Source organism: Quercus lobata, chromosome 2 (genome assembly GCF_001633185.2).
Source record: "Quercus lobata isolate SW786 chromosome 2, ValleyOak3.0 Primary Assembly, whole genome shotgun sequence".
NCBI lineage: Eukaryota > Viridiplantae > Streptophyta > Magnoliopsida > Fagales > Fagaceae > Quercus > Quercus lobata.
In genome coordinates this window covers 21692215-21716296 of record NC_044905.1, presented here as the reverse complement: position 1 = coordinate 21716296, position 24082 = coordinate 21692215, and the positions used below count along the sequence as shown (strand labels likewise).

The 24082-nt window shown below is 38.0% G+C and overlaps 2 protein-coding genes across 3 annotated transcripts; both read right to left on the bottom strand.

Annotated features, from left to right (window-relative positions):
• Positions 1–2227: 2227 nt before the first annotated feature.
• Positions 2228–10084, bottom strand: LOC115974947 (probable methyltransferase PMT14). 2 transcript variants are annotated; one of them, XM_031095533.1, is made up of 7 exons: positions 9754–10084; positions 8335–9003; positions 7469–7679; positions 6890–7172; positions 4745–5131; positions 4206–4283; positions 2228–2742 (listed from the first exon to the last, which is right to left on the bottom strand). In XM_031095533.1, the coding sequence occupies exons 2-7, from the start codon at positions 8977–8979 to the stop codon at positions 2505–2507; spliced, it is 1842 nt and encodes a 613-aa protein (XP_030951393.1). In that variant the 5' UTR covers positions 8980–9003; positions 9754–10084; the 3' UTR covers positions 2228–2504. The 2 variants fall into 2 exon arrangements, with proteins under 2 accessions (XP_030951393.1, XP_030951392.1); XM_031095532.1 differs by having other exon boundaries at positions 9819–10084.
• Positions 10085–12699: 2615 nt separating this feature from the next.
• LOC115974946 (G-type lectin S-receptor-like serine/threonine-protein kinase SD2-5) lies at positions 12700–16334 on the bottom strand. The gene has a single exon (XM_031095531.1). It carries the CDS (start codon positions 15293–15295, stop codon positions 12845–12847), a length of 2451 nt encoding a protein of 816 aa, XP_030951391.1. The 5' UTR covers positions 15296–16334; the 3' UTR covers positions 12700–12844.
• Between the last annotated feature and the right edge of the window lie 7748 nt (positions 16335–24082).

The window sequence follows — 24082 nt, the reverse complement described above, 5'->3', positions numbered from 1 at the left end:
TAATTCTAACCAAACTAATATGGATTTCATTTAGAGAAACCAAATATCATGGCTAAAAGAATAAATATAACAAGAGATGAAATTTTTTTTTTTTTTTTGAAAAAGGAGTTTCACTATGCCTAGGTTAAGGTCAGTATGGTGAAGAAAATTTGAAATCTAATTTCCAATTTTGATTTTGGTGTTGAGAATAATGAATTTTTTGATGTGTGGCCATGTGAGAGATTGGATTGAAAATAATGGATTGTTTTGAACAACCTTGCTTAAGGATCCCAAGATTTTGGGTTCAACAAAAGTAGAGTAATGTTAAGTTTACAATATTTTCATAACAAATTTTAAGTGGCAAGTTGTTACTAGTTTTTTAAATTGGACCCACCACTAATATCACTTTTTTATCCATTAATATTAACTTGCTACCTAAAATTTATTGTGAAAACATTGTAAACGTGAAAACATTGTAAACGTAGCATTTCTCATAAAAAAATCTTGGCCCCCCAAACACAATTCTTAACCCTTAAAAAAAACCCAAATAACATCAATAAAAATTAGCCTAAATAACAGCAAAAATAGCCCCTACAACAACTAGATTATGCCCAACAACAACAAAATGAATAAAGTTTACAACAAAAAGCCCATTCAACAATAAAAACTCCTAATCATTTAGATTCCTAACTCACTCACTAATTCCATAAAAATAATCTCTAATTTCATTTTTCCTAAAAGACAATATCAAGAGATATAGTGTGGCAATGAACTTTCTTTGACGACGTCAGCAGCTCTGCTCTCTCGGTTTTATAAATTGCAAGTGGAGTAGCTTTGCTCTCCTCGGCAACTCGGCTTGCAGTCTGAATAGTTATCATCTCTCTCTCTCTCTCTCTCTCTCTCCATTTGTACCTTCTTTATTATAATTTCAGATTCTCTCTCACTTTATTACTCTAATCTCAACATTCTCATTGCTCATTTCATCTCTCATACCTTCTCTATTATAATTTTAGATTCTCTCTCACCTTATTACTCTAATCTCAACATTCTGATAGCTCATTTTATCTCTCATTAGTCATTTTATTTGTTTTTTATTTTTTTAGTAGAAGGAAATTGTAAAACATTAAGTAGTAGTTTTTTTTTTTTTTTTTTTTTTTGTGTGTGATGTCGATATATTCAAATTCTATTTTTTATTTATTAGATTTTATATAATTTAAGTTTTTTAACGAATATCAAAAACAAAAATAAAAAAATTTCTAGAGCCCCTGAGATTACTTTTAGAGGCATGAGACAATTATCTCTAAAAGAATTTGGCAAAATAGCCAAATTGGGGATCAGGGTGCCTCCTCACAAAAGACTCATCCAATATTAACAAAATAAGGCACTTAAACCACCCATTGGAATAACCAGTGCAACCGTGTTTAGCATATTTATTTTCCGGCTGCCAAAGTAATTTTCATTGAAAATGATGGCACATTAAATCAGCTAACTAGTGGCTTACTATTCTTGGAAAGTGTTAGCAATATAAACAGCTATGTGCAACAAAACAAACCTGAAAAGTTAACGAATACCTCCAAGGGATTAGTTTAAAAAATATTTTTAAAAACTTTTCATGGAAAGAGAAAAAAAAATTAATTTTTTTGATAGCTTTTTATATTTTTCATAATAATAATATCAAAACTTCCCTAAAATGATTCATTAACAAATGAGAAATGTTATGCCCACAACATTTTCATAACAAGTCCTAAATAACAGATTGCTATTGGCTGTTATTGATGGACAAAAACATAAATTTAGTAGTAAATCCAAATTAGAAATTACCACCTAAGTAGAATTTGTTGTGAAAGTATAATGAAAATATTATAGACGTAGCAAATCTCTTAACAAATATTTGGATCCCAAAACTAGTACCATTTGCACCAAAAAGCTTGTAATTCAACAGACTCAACAAAAACACTGAAATCCAAATCTCTTTTTCCTAATTGTAACTATCGATTTTCCTCCCTGTCGAGATTAGTTTTGAGGTCACTCCAATTGTAAAAGGGCTCTTAATTGGGCCCAAGCAGAACCAACCCCTGCAATATTTTTAAGGGCCTCCGATGCAAGTTTCGAGCAGTAAAGACACAATAAATTATAAGGACAATAAAAACAAAATTTCATATTATGATTTTTTGTGTTTTTGTTTGAAGAACATACGATGAAAATAAGTGTCTTGCTAAACATCATCACAATAATGTTCTTGAAATACTATCTGCGAACCTTTTTTCTACAATTACCTCCAAAATCAAGATAAGGATATCGGAATAAGAGCCTTGTAACTCAATAATATCAACCTGTCTCATTTGTAAGGAGAATCAGGGTTCAAATCCCCCTCCCCACTAGTTGGTTGTAACTTTTAACAGTTTATCAAAAATTTTTAAAAATAAAAACAAGAATTCTAATGAGGATAAAAATAATTACACGTGCCATCTATGAGGATCTCAACTCCTTGACTCCATCTACTCCAAAGCAAACAATGATCTGGTTTATTTATTACTGGATGTGCTGTTTCCGCTACTGCCAACCCAATATTGTTTGACTGCAACCAATATCTTCTCAGGCACAAGGGGACCATCCTCATGATCCATCAGCCTGATAGTCCATCTCATGCCTCCAGCAATTTTCTTAACCTTGTTCATGACATCAACTTCATCCCTCAAGATGACAGCCCCTTCAGGCCTCAATATCCTATCCATCTCCAGAAGGATGTCTTCCAGTTGGCACCTATTCAAGCATTTGCATATATTTTGTCATAACTTAAAGGTAGTAAAAACTTCTTACAAATGAGGTTGTCTATCAGAAGAAAACCCCATATAACCAGGATTTAGTTAATAAATTAAGATCATATAAATTGCAGCAACCTATTTTTTTACTAAGTATAGGAGATCAAGGAGTTACAGAACTTTTTGCACATATAGTGCTATGTCCACTTCAGCTCTCAAGAAAAAATCAAGCCTGGAAAGCCATTGTTATCATTTGTTAGGTTTTAGATTGTTGACTAAATTCCTATGTCAAAACAAAATGTCACAAGGGTAATTCATTCATGTTCGAGTTATGCTAAGTTGAGCCAAGAAGCAAATTGAAAAATTTAAGCTTTAGAATACTCGCTCAATTGAAATCATTCTTGCTTGAGTGAATGTCAGACAGAAAGTTCTTGGGACCTCACTTGACAGAAAATTTGACAGAATGTGAAACCTGCACTGACCGAAAATTGTGTGAATAGTAAATTGAATTGCTGTCACCTATTTACCTAGTTTTCTCTATGTCAACCAACCCTTGCTACAAAGAGAGTGAAAGGCTGTTATACACGAGCAAATCTAGGAACCAAATCTCCTTGAGCTTAAAGAGTCCTAAATTCCTCTATATTTTTTTAGAGATACATTTTGAGAGTTCCTAGAGCCCTGAGCTTAAAACACTGTGAGTTTTATTCATCCCAACCCTTTGTCAGTGAATTCATTGATAGAAAACCTCCAAAGAATTCTTTGGAGCATTGGATTTCCAGGTCCTTGTGGACAAGGTTATTCATGGAGAAAGTTCCTGTAGAAAAATTTCAGAGTTCTAGGGCCACTAGGTGGGAAGGCAAGTGGGGTGTTTACTAAGGTTACATAGAGAATTTAGCTACAAAGGTTTTGTAAGTAGGCTATTGTAATTGTTTCTTTTTTTGGCATAAGGGGTTGAATCCTCTGGAGTAGTTTTTCCTTTAAAGAGTTTCTTCATTGGTTTTCCACTTTGTTTCCAGATCTGTGTGTTGTTTATTGCTTTCAGTATCTTTATTGCTTTTGATTTGGTGATTGATAACTGTGGTTGAAGTACTTGTTTGTGTTGTCTATTTGTGCTAATCTGTTTGGAATCAATCAATCCGTCTGCTTCTAGTTGTTTGGGGGTCTAACTTGAATTTTTCATCATTGATTCAAAACCTCACAGAAAAGTTAGCGGGCACTCCTATGTTGTTTACAATTTCTAGCATCGTAGCTTTTTGCTGAGTTCCAATAAAGTAGGACACATTAGCATGAAAATGATATATATATATATGATATGTTATGAAAATACCTGGAAATTCAGAACCTATGACTACAAAAACAATCGTCAATCTTAAGGCTTCCAGGTCAATTAATTTAAAGTCGCCAAAACCTGATATGACTTCTGGCATACAGGAAGAAGAAGAAGAAGAAGAAGAAGAGGCTTACCTGTTCTGGTACAAGCTGAATACACCACTAGCATGAATAAGATCATATGTCCTTGGGTAAGTAGAGAAGCCTTCACACCTGATCATATAGATAGGGAATAAAAAAGTTATTGAGATTACATAGCCTTTGGCATTGTGATAAAGAAATGGAACTGGTAACAAGAATGAAAGCTTGTACTATTTGACATTCTTATGTTGCCCTCAGCATTGTGATAGACATTACCAAAAAATTTGAAAAAATTAATTAGCGACCATATTGCACATATGCTTAATGAGTTGCAAAAGAAGTTGCTATGCTATCAACAAAAATAAGAAAAGGGAAGCTTATAAATGAATCCCTCTGAGAATGCACCAAAAAAATTCAAATTCAACATAAGCAGCTATTATTTGGTCATATAATAACAGATTTTCATCTTTATCAAAATTGCAATTAAAACTCTCATGCTAACAAATCTCAGCAATTATGGTATATAAAAATATAGGGAAAGTGTAAGAGACTTTAAGGGGGCAACAAAGAGAGAGAAAATTGTAGGGACATACCAGTCATGATACATGCCAATTAGACCTCTCTCATAGATAACACCTAAAGTGTTCTTGGAAATTGTAGGCACCACATTCATCACCCAAGATTTCGGTGATTCAAGTGCTGCTGCAAATCCTCCAAGGCCTGCATTCATATCCATCACATTCCGATATCTTGTAGTGCCAATCAATCTATTGATCCTTTTGTAGGCATTTAAACGTTTTTTCCAAAGTTTATTGTCCTCTTCGTAAGATTCTGCTGTAACCCCTTCAATGAATCCCTTAGCTATTCGGGGAGGAACTGCAAAAAGCCTAGCTGGAAACTTCTTCAACTCCCCTCCTGCTACTTCATCTTCACTACTTACCTCAGGGAAAGGAGTTACACATGTGCCCATTTTCTTGTACCTAATATACACCACAAAAATAAGAATTAGGATGATAATACCAAAAGCAACAATTTTAACAAATTTGAGAAAAACAAAAACATCTGAAAAGTCTACCACTGGATTTGCAAAACAGTAAAATTCAATGCCAACATTTAATTGGAGTAAGGCAAATTCATAGATTTTTGTATAACGTTTTACCAAAAAGAAGGGAGTTGATCAAATTAGATGGTTGCAGATTCAACCCTTATTTATCAACTAAATGGAATTTCGAGGCACAATTGTGCTTGTATTAATCCATACTCGCTCAAATTGGATCGATTCAACCAGTACAGGACAACAAAGTGCAATACACCATAATATCCCATATATCAGGGAGTTAATTGTCATGGATACAAATCAACCAACATATTAAGTTATACATACGAAATTCCATTCCTCCCAACCACTACTTACATGCACTGCCTCCACATAACAGAGAATGAAGCTTGCTTAGCATGCAGTTGCCTTAGTTAAAGTAAAAACAGAACAAGTACTCACAAAGAAATAGATAACAGATCATAGGGAGTTAGGATTCTGAGTGTTGAATGACACAACTTCACAATGGCTTCATTATAATTTTTGTAAGGCAAATACCACATTTGGTCCTTAAAATTCATCCAATTTTCCAATTTGGTCCCTAGGTTTTCAAAAATAGCAATCAAATCCTTACATTACACAAAACACTGATGTATCATCTGTCTAGACGCATTTACAACAAAAAATGGTCTAGGTGTCTTACAAAATACATGCGTTCAGCCTAAATAGTTTTAAAATGCCACACTATCAGCATAGCCTAGATCTGAGAACCCAAGCCATGTGGCATCATAGTGCCAGATTTGTTTTTGATAAGTAATAAGACTTTTATTGAAAAGAAAATGAAGTAACTCCCAAGTACATAAGCAGTAAGGAAGCTACAAATAACATTGAAATGACATAAGTCAAGGAACTCCTCTAGTGAGGAAAAGGAGTGACTACTTAAAGCAAGCCAGCCAATCTAGCGAGGAAAACATACAACCATAGTACCAGATGGTCCAATAGTGTGGCACTTTTATCCATTTGTGCTGCTCACATCTATTTTTTTAAGACACCTAAACCTTTTTAAAAAAAAATTATAAATGTGCCCAATCAGATAACATATTAGCATTTTGAGTATTGTAAGGACCAAATTTGGACCATTTTACATTTTTCAAGGATTTGATTGTTACTTTTGAAACTCCAGGGACCAAATTGGAAAATTGGACAAACTTTAGGGCACAAAGACATGCTTCTAACTTTGGCTAGCTCATTTATGTGGAAACTTAGCAAACATGTAGCTTGAAGGCAGCACTAAAGTAATCCATGACCATAGTATTTCTTCAAGCATTAATAAGTATAATAGGACAACTGTTGAAAAGAATAAGTACCAAAGATTTCAATTGATAGAATTGTTTCATACCTCTATCAGTGAATAACTATAACAAAAACAAACACAATTAAGAAAAAATTCAAATTCCCTTAAACCATAAAATGACTGACTGATGGCTGAAGTATCAAAGACAAGTGACTATCTCATACCTCAAACAGTGAACAATATCACAGAAACCTAGTAAAAATATAATTGAGCAAAGATTTTTTCAACCATAAATTATAAATGAACACTGATGGTAGTACCAAATGTGTTATACAAGTAAAAATGTTGTACCTCTAACAGAAAATAACATTAAAGCAACCATAGCATCATAGCATCACAGGGACTCACCAGACATCATCAGCATCCTTTGATGTACATATATTGGCAGAGTTTCTTTGGCAGGATTTGGCATTTACTTTTTTTCTCCAGATTGCGATATCTCCCTTCTCATACTTCTTTTCCCAGCAAAGAAGTTCAGCCAGCTTTTCAATCTTTGTTTGCTCAGCATTGAGATCCTCCTTAGACCGCTTCCATGTTTGGTAATAGGTCTTCCAATTGATTGGAGGGCCAGACAAAATCCAGTATCCACCAGGTCTGAGAACTCGATCAACTTCCATGAGGTACATTCCATCTGTATAGAGAGGTTCATATGTGAAATTAACTTCCACCAGGTACAAAAAAATTCTACCACCTATGTTCTAAATTGAGAGTCCATTTTTTAAACCATTTTCTACCATTTTGGTGTGATTTTTCATTAACTACAGAAAACATTTTCCATTGACTAGCATTTTCAGTCACACCAAAACACACAAAACATTTTATGCTGAAACAAACGGGTCTAAGTTTAAGTACTTTTTGCATAATACAAAAAGTACAACGATCAATACATGATTGTCAACCAAGATATTGGACATTCCTAGCACTTACCATTTGCAGTCCATGGTATTAGACATCGAGAGCACTGAGCCATATCAAAGGCTCTTGATGGGTATGGAAGATTTATTGATCCAAGAACACCTATAATAGCAGGAACACCTCGCTCCAATGCAAACTGAACCTGGGCTTCATGATTGTCCCTGGGTGCAAAGGACATAGCCAATACATTTCTTTTCAGCAAGTATGCACCCCAGCTTGCAACCTGTGTTATGGACAAAATTATTAGTCCAGCAACCATTACTGAATTGAAAAGCCAACTGTGAAGCACATTAGGCAGCTTGTAGAAATAACAAATGAGCTACCGCCATCATATTGATACTATAAATTGGAGCAATAAATTATATTATATAATTATAATGTGAATCTTGTCAGAAAGAAATCACATTCATATGGATAGTTTAAACCCCCAAAAAAATGCCAAGTAGTCCAGAATAGAAACTACAAGATGGGTATTCAAGAGCATAAAGCTAATGTTGATTCTCAATATATCAAGCCCTTCAAGGAAGATACATCAACTGCTTGTGACTTTCAGGCCTCAGTACAGGCATTGGCATTTTAACAATGACATCAAGACAGACATTATGCACGACGAGCATCTCTATTTTATAGTTTCCACGAAACACATAGAGGAAGAGGCCTAATTGGGTTATGTGTTAAAGGCTTCCGAACTGGAAAGAAAACAGACAGTTCAAGGGCTCAACATGCATCCAGGCAAGCTAGAGGGAGAAGGAAGATTGGGAAGGGGGGAATTGGGAACAATTTGAGTTCTAAACTATTGATGAATATTACTATGTACATATATGTAGACACATAAACAATAAATAAATAAATCATTGTAAGTTGAACAATCAACATACTCCACAACCAGTATCCAGTGCTGTTCTGACAGTGCCATCTGCAATTGGAATAACAGATGCAAGTTCGTCAATATATGCGTCCGCGCCTTGAGGAAACATTGTTCCCCCACCTGGAAATTTGAACACATCTCCCTGAAACTGCACCCAATTCTGGACTGCCTTCTCAACAGTCAGATGTTTATAAGGAACATTAGCATAGTGGACATAGTCCCGGCTTTTAGGCCAAGGGAATGGAGTCACATATCCCTTGGGTGCTGGGATAAGACAGTGCAATTTTTCCTCCTCTGGAGGGCAATGTCTTTCCCTGTATATCATATTTTCCCTTGGGAATTTCATTGCTCGGTCTTGTTCTTGGCAAGGAGTATAATCAGTATATTGGATGTCACAAGGCTTGAACACTTTGGCTCTGGGTTCATCATGTTCAATAATTTCAAGATCATTGTGATGAGCCTCAAAATCTAGAATGGTAACGTTGTTGCAATCTGTCTGCCTGGTTATTTCCAATGGTATGCCATCCCCTTTTCTGAAACCACTCTTCTGCCATGCTCCTAAAAGGTAAAAGAAACAGCACAAACCAATAACGACAAATATAGTCAACGTGCCTCGTGTTCTGTAGCCTGGTAAGTGATACTTGGAGCCCATCATATGATTAAGACAATTCCCTCAAACCTACATTATTGTGCATCAAAATTAGAAAGCAAAACCTTGAAACATATCATCAAGGGTTGAGAAGTAATATTAATCTTGGGGAAAATACATTTATAACTGTACCAACTATGTAATATTTATCTATAACCAGAATAAGTGTATTGACTAGTTTAACTATTACATAAACATATATCCAAGAGGCTTCATGTAAAAAATAGATCAATTTAAATCTAAAGATAATGACCAATTGGGACAATTGAAAAAATGCAACTCCAGCACATAGTTTCACTCTTTTAGACAATAGTGCTTGCATTCAAAAGATACAAACTTTAGAGTAAGAACTTTGCGGATGGGAAATGTGAATTTACAATCACATCATGATCAATATCTCTTTACATCAGTTATTTACTCACTATGATTTATTGGCAGGCCAATTCTCATTGCTATAATAAAAATATGGATTTAATTAAATCAAGAAGTGGCATACTGGAATTTTCTCCATTATACAATCTAAAACAGCTACAGAGATCTCTTCTATTGCTTTATCAAGTTGGTAAACTAATGGAACTTTACAGCCAAATCTGACATATTTGAGTGTCTAGATAACAAAAAGAACTCATAAACAACAAGCAGCAGAACTAAAGTAGAAACTCTTAAGAAATCGCAAGCTTCTCAAATACCCAGAAGAAGGAAAAAACACAAGTGCATAGATCTTATAAGAATACACAGTAAAAACCCAAAAAAGAAGAAAAAAGAGATCAAATGCTTTACCAGAGTGAGAAAGAGTAATCAATAGCTCCAAAGAGATGATATGATGATTTTGAAGTGAGTTCTACCAGCTATGTAGTTAAGGGTCTCTCTCTCCTTCACTCTGAATCTCCCACGCTTATTCAGTGCCAGTGACAGTTAGCGACGCCAGAGAGAGAGAGAGAGTTTGCGCGTGCAAATTGGAGAGAGAGAGAGAGAGATTGAGCTTTTATAACTTGTTTAAATTTGAAGTTAGATACTTTATAGTATTAGATTAGAATTAGATACGTAGATAGTTTGAGTAGTAGCAGTGATCCACTTCTTCATGGAAGAGTTGGAAATTTGGAGTATTTTTTTTTTTTTTTTTTTTTGGGCTTCAATTCGTTATATGATAAATGGTAAATAATAGAGAAAAAAACAGTATTCATATAAGTCCACAACTCATTATTACGTGGTAAATTATGAATATTGGTGAGATGTGACAAAAATTATATAAATAATTAAAGAACATTATAGTCACAAGGCTAGAAAGGAAGTAGAAATTGGATCTTGTTTAGTGGCCCCACTGCCCGTGATTAGCTGTTTAAAGTGATCACAGCACACCCGCACATGGTGTTGGTGTCTATTTAGTCACGCAAAGTGATTATTAGTCAAGTTTACACAGATCCTTGCACATGAATAATTTTACATCTTTACCTTTTTTTTTATTTTTTTTTGTTACTTGAAAAGAAAATGATCTGATCCCAAAAAAAAAGAGCCAATTGGGCTGAGGATTCTTAGGCCCTTTTTGGTTTAGAGCTCACTCATATCTCAACACTCTCACAAAAAACCATTCCAAAGAGTAAAAATTATTAAAAAAAAAGGGTTAGAAATTCTCTTATGTCTGAAGCAGTATAGAATGGCTGGAAAAAACTTGCTACAGTTGATAAAAAAAAAAAAAAAAAAAAAAAAAAAAACCCATTAAGGCAGTCAGAGACCCAAAAAGATACACCCACGGCTTGTCACAGCAGAATCTGGTACCAGGAACTGTCACCAAGGGAAATGGCGTGCAAGGCCGAGAGTTGTGGAAGAAGAAGAGGGAGATTAGTGATCATGGAGATTTCAGAGAGCAATCTCACCTTTGACCTTTCAGAAACAACAACAATGGAGGCTGAGAGAAACACACAGGTCCAAGAAAAGGTTAAGAGAAATGAGGGAAAAGAAATAAAGGCTGAAATGAACAGTGGTGTAGCCGTGGAACGGATTCATGGGTTTTAGGCCCAATTCAAGGATTTTTTGAGTGAGTCAGCCCAAAGAGGAGAGTTTGGTCATGGCCCATGATTCCATTTTCTTGAGATGAGTATATGCGTCGGCCGAGGGAGAAAAGTTTATTGTTCTTTTATTTTAAAACCCATGTCCGAGCCCATTTTTAGTTCTTAGGACTTGGGTCATGCCAAATTAGTCTAAAATGACCAAAATATCCTTGGAACCACAAAAATAACTAAAATGAACTACGAATATCCAAAATACTCCAAAAACCTCTGACCAACTTTGCAATGTCTGTTTCCCTCACAGAGAGAGAGAGAGAGAGAGAGCTTTGCAATGTCTGGATTGTTGGTTATAGTGAGTAGATCTGACTGAAGGCCTCCACATGTTCCAAACCAGATTGTTCTAGATATTTGCATTGGAAAAATAGGTGTATACTAGTCTCCTGTTCATAAATTTGAGCCCATTCTCCAAATTAACATTTTGATCCCACTTACATGCTTATTGAATTTATAAATGTATGAAAAATCTTAGTACCAGTGTGATTAGTCAATGAACTGCTCATGTTGACAATATTTTTATTTGCCTGGTAATAAGCAAATTGAAAATTACTTCCCTGTGAAGCAGGTTACTCAGTAGTATGTGACAAAGTTGTAGAAGGCATTATATATTAGGTGCATTATGAGCTGACTCATCTATGTTGTAGTGAAAGTCAAAAAAATCTTGTTACAAACATCTTGCCAAAGTTGCAAAAAGCATCTCTATATAGCAAAAGACAGCTAATCTGGGAATCCATAGAGATTAAAACTACCAGACTTTTGCACATATAATATCATTCATAAGCAATTCCTTTCTTTATAAGTAATAACAGTTTTGTTATATAAAAAATAAAAAAGGTATAGCACTTTTACGCAGTTAGTATTTAAGAGATACACAAAAGATAATGAAAAAAGGAGATCTAAAAATTCCAAGAAACCAACAAAGAAGCAAAACCCCTAATTGTTCTGATCCAAAGTAACTTCAACTCAAGCACTGAGACATCAGTTTCATCAAATGTCCTAGCATTCCTCTCCCACCAATTACTCATTCTTAAAAAAAGAGGAATTGACATTTATAAGCAATGCATAAATAATGAAAACATGAGGTGTAGTGTATCCTTCTTTTCTCTTCATTTACAATTTTCTATCTAAATCTAAAAGTATAGCTTAGAACTGGTTCCTTTTACTTTTAATAGGGTTCCGGGGGTGTTAAGTAATTGGTTCGAGTATTATGCTCTTTTGGTTTTTTCTAGCTTGGACCAAAATCATGAAGTGATCTGCCATTGTACAATATAACCTAACTGGTACCTTATCAAAAACATTGGAATCTTCCCTGTTCAGCATAATGATATCCAAGAACTCGCAATGAAATATGGATAGCAGGCTCAAATGGTAAGAATTAAGATAGATCATTAAAGCATTAACTGGTGGACTGTGAATCATGTTAATATATATATCTAGCTAAGTATTAGAGAGGGTACCCCAAACCATAACACATGCACTTCCCTTCTAATATTTTCTTTCAGCCCTTTTACTTTGTGGAAGAAGGGGGTTGGCAACTTTTACATCACCTCTTTTATTTCAAATCATGAAATGGGATCAAATTTCTTGATTTTTTTTTTCATGATTTTGCAAAACTATTATCATAATCAAGACTATTTATTTACAAAGCAAGCAGGAGCACATGAACATGTAAGAAAGCTCAAGCTATGGCTAGTATTACAAATTTGAGTATTCAAAAAAAAAAAATTTACAAGAGCTTAAAACTAAGGAAAATAATACATAACTCATCCAGGAACACTATCTCCTATCTTCAGCAACTGTTTTGAATGTCATCTTGGGCCAGAAAGCCGCACAGCAGAAAGATAAGCATCGCTGTTGTAGTCTGATGGGCCTGAGGAAGTGCCTTCCTCACTGACTGATCTAAAGAAACTTGAATATAGCCGAAATCCCAGAGGAGAGGAAGTGGGAGGGTGAGGAACAGCACTGAGTCCTTCAAGCATTTGGAAAACCTTGGTCATTGATGGCCTTAGATGCATATCTTCCTGTATGCACCACAACGCAACCTTAATGGCAGTAGAAACTCTCTCATCATTTACATTTATATTCAGTCTTGAATCGATGATGTCTCCCAGTTTCCCTTCTTCTAACATCTTAAAAGCATAGGATGGGAAATGGGATTTCTCTGAAGTTTCCTCTGGCTCAAAATTTTTTCTTCCACTAATGATCTCTAACAATACCATCCCATAGCTATAAACATCACTTTTCTCTGATATGGCATAGTTTGTGATCCACTCTGGTGCAAGGTACCCCCTTGTGCCCCTTAGTGTTGTGAAAACATGGCTTTGCTCTCGAGTCATTAGCTTAGCTAATCCAAAATCTGAGACTTTGGCAAGGAAATTATCATCAAGAAGCACATTTTCTGGTTTTATATCACAGTGGACAATCTTGGCATCGCAATCTTCATGGAGGTAAGCTAGTCCTTTTGCTGTTCCCAATGCAATATTGAATCTGGTCTCCCAATCCAACAGGAACTGATCATCATTGTTTTTCTTGAATATCCATTTATCCAAAGACCTATTTGCCATGTACTCATAAGCAAGAAGCCGATGACTTCCTTCAGCACAGAAGCCTTTAAGCCTGACCAAGTGAACATGATGGATGCTGCCAATGATGCTAACTTCTGCTCGAAACTCTTTCTTTCCTTGTCCAATGCCTTCTAACTTCTTCACAGCCAGTTGAGTTCCATCAGGGAGAGACCCTTTGTAAACTGAGCCAAAACCTCCTTGCCCAAGCTTCACAGAGAAGTTATTAGTTGCACTTTGAAGGTCTTTGTAATTGAAACGAATCGGCATCCCAGACAAGTTCTCCAAAAAATTATCCTCTTCTGAAGTCTCCTGTGGAGATTCAGGCAATTGTCTCTTTGCTCTGTAGTATCGAAATCCCACATAAAGTAGACCAATGATGATAAGTACTGTTGAAATAGCTATAATCACAACAAATGGAAAGCCTCTGTGGTTGCTTCCACCTCCTCCATTACTTACGCCACTGCCTCCATCACTCAAGACCTTAATATATGAAATGAAGCCAGAGCCTTTACCAGAGTTTTGGAAGCTACCTATGCTGTCAAGTAGAAAACAAGCTCCTGTACTGTTTTGGAAGAATAAAGCGAGGCAAGAGCAGTTACCATCACAGGAGGCTTTGCAACTGTTCAAATCAGTAATAGAAGAGGGTGTAAGGAACCCAAGTGCAAAATAATTGAGCACATTTCCAGCATTTAAAAGCTCTGTACGACCGTTTGAGTGATCACATGGAGAGACAATCCCAGTGTTGCAATTTCGGGAGCTAAGAATTGAAGGGCATTGGCACATTTTTTCACTGAAACATGTGACATATGCACTACAAGGTTCCGGGGTGCTGCATGGATCGTTCGGTATTTTTGTTTGTGAAGCACTACTTGACTGTCCATCTTCGAGATTGTAGAATGAGATAAAGCCATCATTTCCTAGGACTGCAATCCAAGTGGCATTTGTGTCGGTTGAGAAAATAAACTGCCACTGTAAGTCTTTGTTTTGATCATAGATATTCCATGAATTTGCAATGAGAGATGCATTAGTGACCACACCACCAACTTGATTGATTGTCTTTCTGCTGTCCTTCCCCATAGACCAATAAGGCTGCGGAGTTGGAAAACCTGCAGAAAGTATCATGTCGCTTGACTTGATCTCAAGAATATAAGTCAAGTTCTTAGAGCTGGGATTGCTTACGAGCTTCATTCCTTCAACAAAATCTTGGTTTGGCAATAGGGTATCTGTGGGATTTTTAAAACTCTGCCAAACTATTTCACTTCTATTCCCATACATAACCAAATTTCCCGAGTTCTGCAATTCAATAGCTGAAACTCCTTTGCCTCTAGTATCTGGTGTCCAAGCCACACCATTTCCTTTCTGTAAGTACACATTACCCTTCGCATCAAACACAAAGTGATCAGAATTTGCAACTGGGGAATCTCTATTTGCGGACCAGACTGTTCTTGAACTCTGCAAATGGATGATTACTAGTAGGAACAATGTGACATCTGGGGTTGTAACGAAGCCAAAAGCAAAATTCGAGTTGTTGGATAAAAGAAAATATCCATTATTATCAATAAATAACATCTGAGACGCTTGAAACCCAGGCTGAATTTTGCCAAAACTTTGAATACTAGCCAAACTTGTCTCAGAGAGAAGGACAACAGATAGCCATGTGAAGCCCATGAAAAGAAAGAAGCTCCAAGTTTCCATGGCTAATCCAACAACATAAGACTCACACAAATTTGGGAAAACCCAAAAGTCTAGGAAGAAGTATAGAATTGAAGATTGTAAAGAGGATGTGGAAAAAGAAAAATTGACATTCAAGCGTTTACATTTGAACACAGTACCAAAACCCAAAAACTAAAACTCGCTAAGGAAATGGTTAAGAATTTGAACAAATGTCAATTGGGTCAATTGCCAAACTGCAGAATTGTCCAAAAATTCGGCTAAAAGTTATGGAGACATGATATAATAACAAACAAAAAGAGAACCTATTTGTTCCCAGTTCCCACTTACAAAAAAGTCTCTTCAGCTGTCCTCTCGTATCAACCCAGTTCCTTTTGAATCCCAACTTAGACTTTGGCAACAAAGCTTGTAAAACCCAAAATAGGAAATTTAAGAAAGCACATCAGGAAACATGATTAAAGATCAGAATTTCTATATTTGATACTGAAGAAAGAACCAATAGGACAGAAAAGAGAGAGAGAGAGAGAGAGATGATAGGGCCAGCTAAACTGGTACACTGCACATGGCCATAAATTGAAAGAGGCCCACCCACTTAAATTATGGCTGGCATGGAACTACTACTGCTCACTTAGCCATGACACGAAAACAAGTTGTTAGGAAAAGAAAACACAATAAAATAATGTGAAAAAAAGAAGAGGAAATATATATCACAAAAGAACAAGAAATGGATAAACAAGGAGAAGCTATTTCAGCTAAAATATGGTATATAAGACAGGAAGCAGTGATTTTTTTTTGTTTACCTCATTATCATATGTTGGGTGAGGTTGAAGAAATTAAAAAGTGGATTTTTTTTTTTTGTTGTTGTTGTTGTTGTTTCAGACATGGGACTCTCTCTCTGTTCTGCTTTTTATCACAGGGAGAGTTGGAAGTTTGAGATCTGAGGTAGGTTGTTTTGTTTGAACAACTTTGGTTTTACATTGTAAGGCGGTTTCGCAACAGTTCTAGGAAATGCATAGAGCTTTGTTTAATGAAGGTTGACAGATCCAATGATTTCTGCTGAACAAAATATACATGCCCCCCCTCCCTATCTATCCAAGGGATGAAAGGGCAGAGACCTTTGACTTAATCATGTTGTCAAAGAGTTGAACAATGAATTTTCATGTTGTCAAAGAGTTCAACAAATGGACTATAGAGAACCCATTGTAATAATATATTAGCATGTGATATTTTTCGTTTTTAAAGGAACAGACAATAAAAAGTGGCAATTATAGAATGACTTTTTGTTACCCGGGTATGAGGAATATTTTTTCCATTTGGTCTTAAATTTTTAACAATTTCGTTAGCGGTGATTTTGCCAAGCAATATAGAAAAATAGCATCTCGAGTTTTATTATAGAACTCGAGTCTTAAATGCTCGAGTTCTAGAGCTGGCAAACAAAAATTATTCACGTGGAACTCAAGTCTTATAGACTCGAGTTCCTTCATTAACATATCCCCTTCAACTCTATTTCTTCGATCTGGGTTTCTTCATCTTCGTGGGTTTCTTCTTCTTCTTCATCTTTGTTCTATTCTTCTTCTACTGGGCTTCATCTTCGTTCTGTTCTTAAGAAAAGGGAAATTGGAATTTACCAAGAGTAGAATAGCAAGCAATGATGGATTCGAGAACCAAAAATGCAATTCTAATGAAGAGAAACGGTAGCACGATCCCAAGCACCAGCGCCACCAGAAGCAAAAGTTTGGCTCTGAATCTGACAACTCAACGCCGTCGTTGGATCGTGTTTCCACTCATTTTTGAGTGCGAGATCTAGAAGGAAAAAATATATATATAGAAAGCAAAAGAGATTTGAGATTTGAAATGCGAGGAGAGAGTGAAAATGGTCATGGAAAAGCATTTACCTCAATTTGGGAGACTCGATGAGATCACACAACTTCATTGTTAAGGTAGGGTTTTCTAGGTTCTTTCTTTCTTCAGTCGGGTTCTTTCTTCTTTTTCTGGGTTTATATTGTTTGAAATCGAGTGTAAAACACTCGAGATTCATGTTTTTTTATACTCAACTGTTAGAAACTCGAGATCTATGTGGCATAACCATGTCCAACTCAGCAAACTCAACAAGTAGAAAGCGAGTCTTTAAGGCTCGAGATTGATAGGGAACTCGAGTTTCTAAAACTCAAGATGCTAGTTTCCATTATTCTTACAAATCCATATTAACTTACCATATTCTATTCCCTCACAATGTTAGTCTGCAAATATCCCCTGGGTATGAGTATATTTATGACCATGACATGGTTATTTGAAATTTGAATTTAGGGTAATTTTTTATTTTTGGTTATTGAAATTTAGTCACTTTAGTGTAACTTCAATGTTAGTTTTTTGAGGGGAACTTCAATGCTAGTTGATTATCAAAAAACTTCAATGTTAGTCTCTTAAATTTAATAAATTTGGATATAGTCTATGAAATTTCATATTATAAACAATTTGGTCCTACGTTTATTTTTTATTTTATTTTATTCAGTTTAAAGTTTTGAAATTTTAATATAAAAATAGAATTGAAAAAGAAGCATATATAAACGTACATACAACTGCTACAAAAATTACAAAAAAATGTCAACCAATTGAGTTACAAGACTCTTAAATTTAAGAATTTGAATCAATAAGAAAATGTAACTTAGGTAGGAGATAAATCTTGCCGTCTACGTGATTTTCTTATTACAAATTTTTTTCATAATACTAGCAAGAGAATAATATATATATATTGTGGGGCCCAACAATTCGTGGACCAGGCCCATTTGCCCTTAGAGAGTCCGAGGGCCCAATCCGAAGAGAACTGTGGCCCAAGCTCCATGACGCAGAGCACAGACCAATTTTGGGAGGCAGCCGAGGACAGTCTAGTCCTCGGCAGGCCCATAATCCGCCCAGAATAACGGGATAAATTCGTAAGGAAATCCAAAATACCTTGGGGCGATTACCCTAAATACCCTTCTGGATAAGGCCCAATGCCTGACAGAACCGTACTCTGCAGCTTTATCAAGTCATCCCTAACAATTCCGGGATTAGATTGATGGGACCAATGTCAGTATTTGTAAAGACTGACCCTACACGTGGACGAAAGACATCGAATGCACGCTAGTATAAAAGGAGAAGTAAGTGAATCTAGTAGGGGGGAGGAGGAAAAAGAAAGACTTCATGAATAAGATCGCCGGAACGATCCATGCACAGAACGGAGAAGGTCCTCCGTTGGACAGCCGGAAAGGATCACAAGGGTCCTCGGATCAAGTCCGAGGAGCCCACTCTCAGAAGTGGCAGCATGGCGGGGCTTTAAACGTTTAGGCCCAGTCCATTTTCCACAGGGACCTTTCTGAAATCCAGACCGGACCATCGCCCCGTGACCAAGTCCAAGCTTTTCAAGCCCACTCTCTACAAATCGTATTGTGAGGGACCTCTCCCGCGTGAACCCAAAAATGTCACTGGGCCGCGCAGGAATCGTGTCCTTACAATTGGCGTCGTTTGTGGGGAAAGCATGCGCGCTTGGCGCAGGTGGCGGTGGAGTCAATCTCTACTAAGCAAAAAATTCACGGAGCTTCCTCCGTCTCCTTTGACGTGCAGCTGTTGTTCCAAACATAAACTTCTGCTAGGGGCTACGCCTTGCAGCGCCCATGGCGTAGGCAGCCCTAGGGGCTCTTGGCCTCAAGCCGGCTCTCCCCCGCCTGATCTAGGGGCTTACATCCGAAAAACAAACAAATACAAAAAATAAATCTCGGTAAGCTTTGGACAAGAACCAAGGTCTTGCATGGTCCTCGGACTCAAACCTATGGGGAAACCAAGCACAAGAGATCAAAATCGAAAGTTTTGGACAAACCAAGGCCTGCATGGTCCACGGACTCAAAGCCTTGTGGGGAAACCAAACACAACAATAAATCTCTGTAAGCTTTGGACAGAAAAAACAAGTGTCTTGCATCCGTCCTCGACTCAAACCTATTGGGGAAACCAAGCACAAGAGATGAAAATCGAAAGTTTTGGACAGAACCAAGGCCTTGCATGGTCCACGGACTCAAGCCTGTGGGGAAACCAAACACAAAAAATAAATCTCGTAAGCTTTGGACAGAACCAAGGTCTTGCATGGTCCTCGGACTCAAACCTATGGGGAAACCAAGCACAAGAGATCAAAATCGAAAGTTTTGGACAGAACCAAGGCCTTGCATGGTCCACGGACTCAAGCCTGTGGGGAAACCAAACACACACAATAAATCTCGTAAGCTTTGGACAGAACCAAGGTCTTGCATGGTCCTCGGACTCAAACCTATGGGGAAACCAAGCACAAGAGATCAAAATCAAAAGTTTTGGACAGAACCAAGGTCTTGCATGGTCCACGGACTCAAGCCTGTGGGGAAACCAAACACAAAAAACAAATCTCGTAAGCTTTGGACAGAACCAAGGTCTTGCATGGTCCTCGGACTCAAACCTATGGGGAAACCAAGCACAAGAGATGAAAATCAAAAGTTTTGGACAGAACCAAGGCCTTGCATGGTCCACGGACTCAAGCCTGTGGGGAAACCAAACACAAAAAATAAATCTCGTAAGCTTTGGACAGAAACCAAGGTCTTGCATGGTCCTCGGACTCAAACCTATGGGGAAACCAAGCACAAGAGATGAAAATCGAAAGTTTTGGACAGAACCAAGGCCTTGCATGGTCCACGGACTCAAGCCTGTGGGGAAACCAAACACAAAAAATAAATCTCGTAAGCTTTGGACAGAACCAAGGTCTTGCATGGTCCTCGGACTCAAACCTATGGGGAAACCAAGCACAAGAGATCAAAATCGAAAGTTTTGGACAGAACCAAGGCCTTGCATGGTCCACGGACTCAAGCCTGTGGGGAAACCAAACACACACAATAAATCTCGTAAGCTTTGGACAGAACCAAGGTCTTGCATGGTCCTCGGACTCAAACCTATGGGAAAACCAAGCACAAGAGATCAAAATCAAAAGTTTTGGACAGAACCAAGGTCTTGCATGGTCCACGGACTCAAGCCTGTGGGGAAACCAAGCACAAAAAACAAATCTCGTAAGCTTTGGACAGAACCAAGGTCTTGCATGGTCCTCGGACTCAAACCTATGGGGAAACCAAGCACAAGAGATCAAAATCAAAAGTTTTGGACAGAACCAAGGTCTTGCATGGTCCACGGACTCAAGCCTGTGGGGAAACCAAGCACAAAAAACAAATCTCATAAGCTTTGGACAGAACCAAGGTCTTGCATGGTCCTCGGACTCAAACCTATGGGGAAACCAAGCACAAGAGATCAAAATCAAAAGCTTTGGACAGAACCAAGGTCTTGCATGGTCCACGGACTCAAGCCTGTGGGGAAACCAAGCACAAAAAACAAATCTCATAAAGCTATTTGGACAGAACCAAGTCTTGCATGTCCTCGGACTCAAAACCTATGGGCGAAACCAAGCATAAGAGATCAAAATCAAAAGTTTTGGACAGAACCAAGGCCTTGCATGGTCCACGGACTCAAGCCTGTGGGGAAACCAAACACAAAAAATAAATCTCGTAAGCTTTGGACAGAACCAAGGTCTTGCATGGTCCTCGGACCAAGCCTGTGGGGAAACCAAACACAAAATAAATCTTCGTAGTTTGGACAGAACCAAGGTCTTTGCAATGGTCCCTCGGACTCAAACCATGGGGAACCATACAAGACGAATGAAAATCAAAAGCTTTGACAAGAACCAAGGTCTTGCATGGTCCATGGACTGCGAGCTGTGGGGAAACAAACACAAAAAACAAATCTCGTAAGTTTTGGACAGAACCAAGGTCTTGCATGGTCCTCGGACTCAAACCTATGGGGAAACCAAGTACAAGAGATCAATATCCAAAGTTTTGGACAGAACCAAGGCCTTGCATGGTCCACGGACTCAAGCCTGTGGGGAAACCAAATACAAAAAACAAATCTCGTAAGTTTTGGACAGAACCAAGGTCTTGCATGGTCCTCGGACTCAAACCTATGGGGAAACCAAGTACAAGAGATCAAAAGTTTTGGACAGAACCAAGGTCTTGCATGGTCCACGGACTCAAGCCTGTGGGGAAACCAAGCACAAAAAACAAATCTCATAAGTTTTGGACAGAACCAAGGTCTTGCATGGTCCTCGGACTCAAACCTATGGGGAAACCAAGTACAAGAGATGAAAATCAAAAGCTTTGGACAGAACCAAGGTCTTGCATGGTCTACGGACTCAAGCCTGTGGGGAAACCAAACACAAAAAACAAATCTCGTAAGTTTTGGACAGAACCAAGGTCTTGCATGGTCCTCGGACTCAAACCTATGGGGAAACCAAGTACAAGAGGTAAATATCACAAGTTTTGGACAGAACCAAGGTCTTGTATGGTCCTCGGACTCAAACCTATGGGAAAACCAACTACTCGTAAGGAAAAACTACATTACGTAGAGTTTGGATTCATCTGAGGAAAACTCTCCACTCGCCATTGGGTCAGTTCCCAAATTGCGGGGATTCGCAAGTCTGCTCTTAGATCTACAGCACCAAGGGAATCGAGGCGACGTAGGGCAATACGTCACCTGAGAAACGATATGAGTTCTTTACCCTCCGTCAACTCCTCGGACGGTACTCTCATACTTATCACAGAATATTCAATTGTTATTTTTGCTAGTTTCCTGAGTTAAACTTGCTATGAATTATCGCCGTAATGTTTGGTAGTGTTGGTACATTAGAATTGATTGGATTATGTTTCAAAACTTCCTGCTCTAAGTATCATTGAAGAAACAAACACAGGGAGCACACCCTTCCACAAAATAATGTTACAAAAAGAGTAGTATTCAAAATAAGTAGGCAAAATTTCCTTTTTTATTAAAACAAAGAAACAGTACAGCATACAACAAAAAGCTGAAATCAACTTGTGATAAAACTTGCTACATGATAGAAAGGAAAGTTACAAGGAAGCAAGAGAAGGCCGAGGAGGTAGCATAGACGAGAGGTTGGCTACTGCTTCGAGACCTCGTTTCATCCTCAACGCTTTCACGTGCCCGAAACTCAGGCAGCAAAAGAACCTGACCTCAGGCTAACACCATCTACAAAGAAGATGCAGGGAGCCGGAAGTTGGGAAGCCCCCGCAGAAATTTGCCGGCTACAAGGTAGACAGTGCTGATGGTGGAAATTCCTTCTTCGAACATACCAAAAATCTGGCATGGCCAGAACCTGCTTCGGATTTTGACTAAAAGTGTGGGAAACACCCTTTCCCCTCTGTCATAAGGGAATATGTCTTTGAATCTATGCCTTCGTTGCCCGTATATCACTCTTCTGAGCCTGAGGAGAACGTGGCGCCTTTGCGTCGGAGAGAGTTTTTCTTCCCCGACCCTCGTCTCAAACATGACTTACTGCGGGAGGAAGCTGAAGGGGGAGACTAAGGAGCTGGTGCCTAGGCAAAGAAACTTGCTCTCTTATTTATTTGAGGAGATAGGGTGGTGGCATTTAATTAGCGCAGCTTCCCAAGGAGCGCTACAGACAAAACGTCTCCAGCTCGACTTCCAACAAACCTCTGCAACGACAAGACTAAAGGAGTCTCGTGGAGGTGCACCTCGAACATCGGGACACCCAAAAGTACCGCGTGGCCAAAGACTATGGAAATATCTCCTGATCTGTGGGCCTAGTAAATTCGCGGCCCATGCCCTTGCTACATGATGGCCCACGGACTACGGCCCACGCCGGGTAATAACTAATGCCGAGGACAACCTCCTGCCCGGCCGCGTACGGGATACCTAAGGAGAGGGAATAAAACAGAACCAAGGCCTTGCATGGTCCACGGACTCAAGCCTGTGGGGAAACCAAGTATAAAAACTATTATTATTACAAGTTATAGACTGAGGCCTTGCATGGTCCTCGGACTCAAGCCTATAAGTAAACTATTATTATTACAAGTTTATGGACTGAACCAAGGCCTTGCATGGTCCTCGGACTCAAGCCTATGGGGAAACCAAGTATAAAACTATTATTAACAAGTTATGGACTGAACCAAGGCCTTGCATGGTCTCGGACTCAAGCCTATGGGGAAACCAAGTATAAAACTATTATTATTACAAGTTATGGACTGAACCAAGGCCTTGCATGGTCCTCGGACTCAAGCCTATGGGGAAACCAAGTATAAAAACTATTATTATTACAAGTTATGGACTGAACCAAGGCCTTGCATGGTCCTCGGACTCAAGCCTATGGGGAAACCAAGTATAAAACTATTATTATTACAAGTTATGGACTGAACCAAGGCCTTGCATGGTCCTCGGACTCAAGCCTATGGGGAAACCAAGTATAAAAATTATTATTATTACGAGTTTTGGATAGAATCAAGGCCCTTGTATGGTCCTCGGACCAAACACGGCATCAAGCCTCCAGTTCTCTCCTCGGCCAGCATGGGTAATCATTACTTTTCACTAGTCGGCCTTATTGGGCCAAACACTTATATTAGAGTTATGGCAACATCTTTTTATTATCAAGTATTTTGGTCTTAGTTGTCATCGGTTTAGATACTTTCTCATTGAGCCGAGCAGCATTTACCAATATACAAAAACATAAACGGAATATGCAAAATGAAAAAATAAAAAAATAAACACTTTTATTAATATAAGAGATTATTACAATGTACAAAAAAGGGCTCAAACAAGCCTATACAAAAGGAGGACTGCTAAAGCAACGATAACATTCGCAGTACAGAGAAGTAAGCAGTCAGGCTTCTTTTAAACTCATCTTCAGGGTCTCTTCAGTCTCTGCCTCAATATTGCTCATATCATGATAAGAACCTTCTTCGG

Coding starts and splice junctions, on each gene's coding strand:
- LOC115974946 (XM_031095531.1), bottom strand. CDS start 15,295: ATGGAAACTTGGAGCTTCTTTCTTTTCATGGGCTTCACATGGCTATCT.
- LOC115974947 (XM_031095533.1), bottom strand. CDS start 8,979: ATGATGGGCTCCAAGTATCACTTACCAGGCTACAGAACACGAGGCACG. Junction 7,680..8,334: donor CACTGGATACTGGTTGTGGA/GTATGTTGATTG, acceptor TCCATAACACAG/GTTGCAAGCTGGGGTGCATA. Junction 2,743..4,205: donor TTCAGCTTGTACCAGAACAG/GTAAGCCTCTTC, acceptor ATGCTTGAATAG/GTGCCAACTGGAAGACATCC.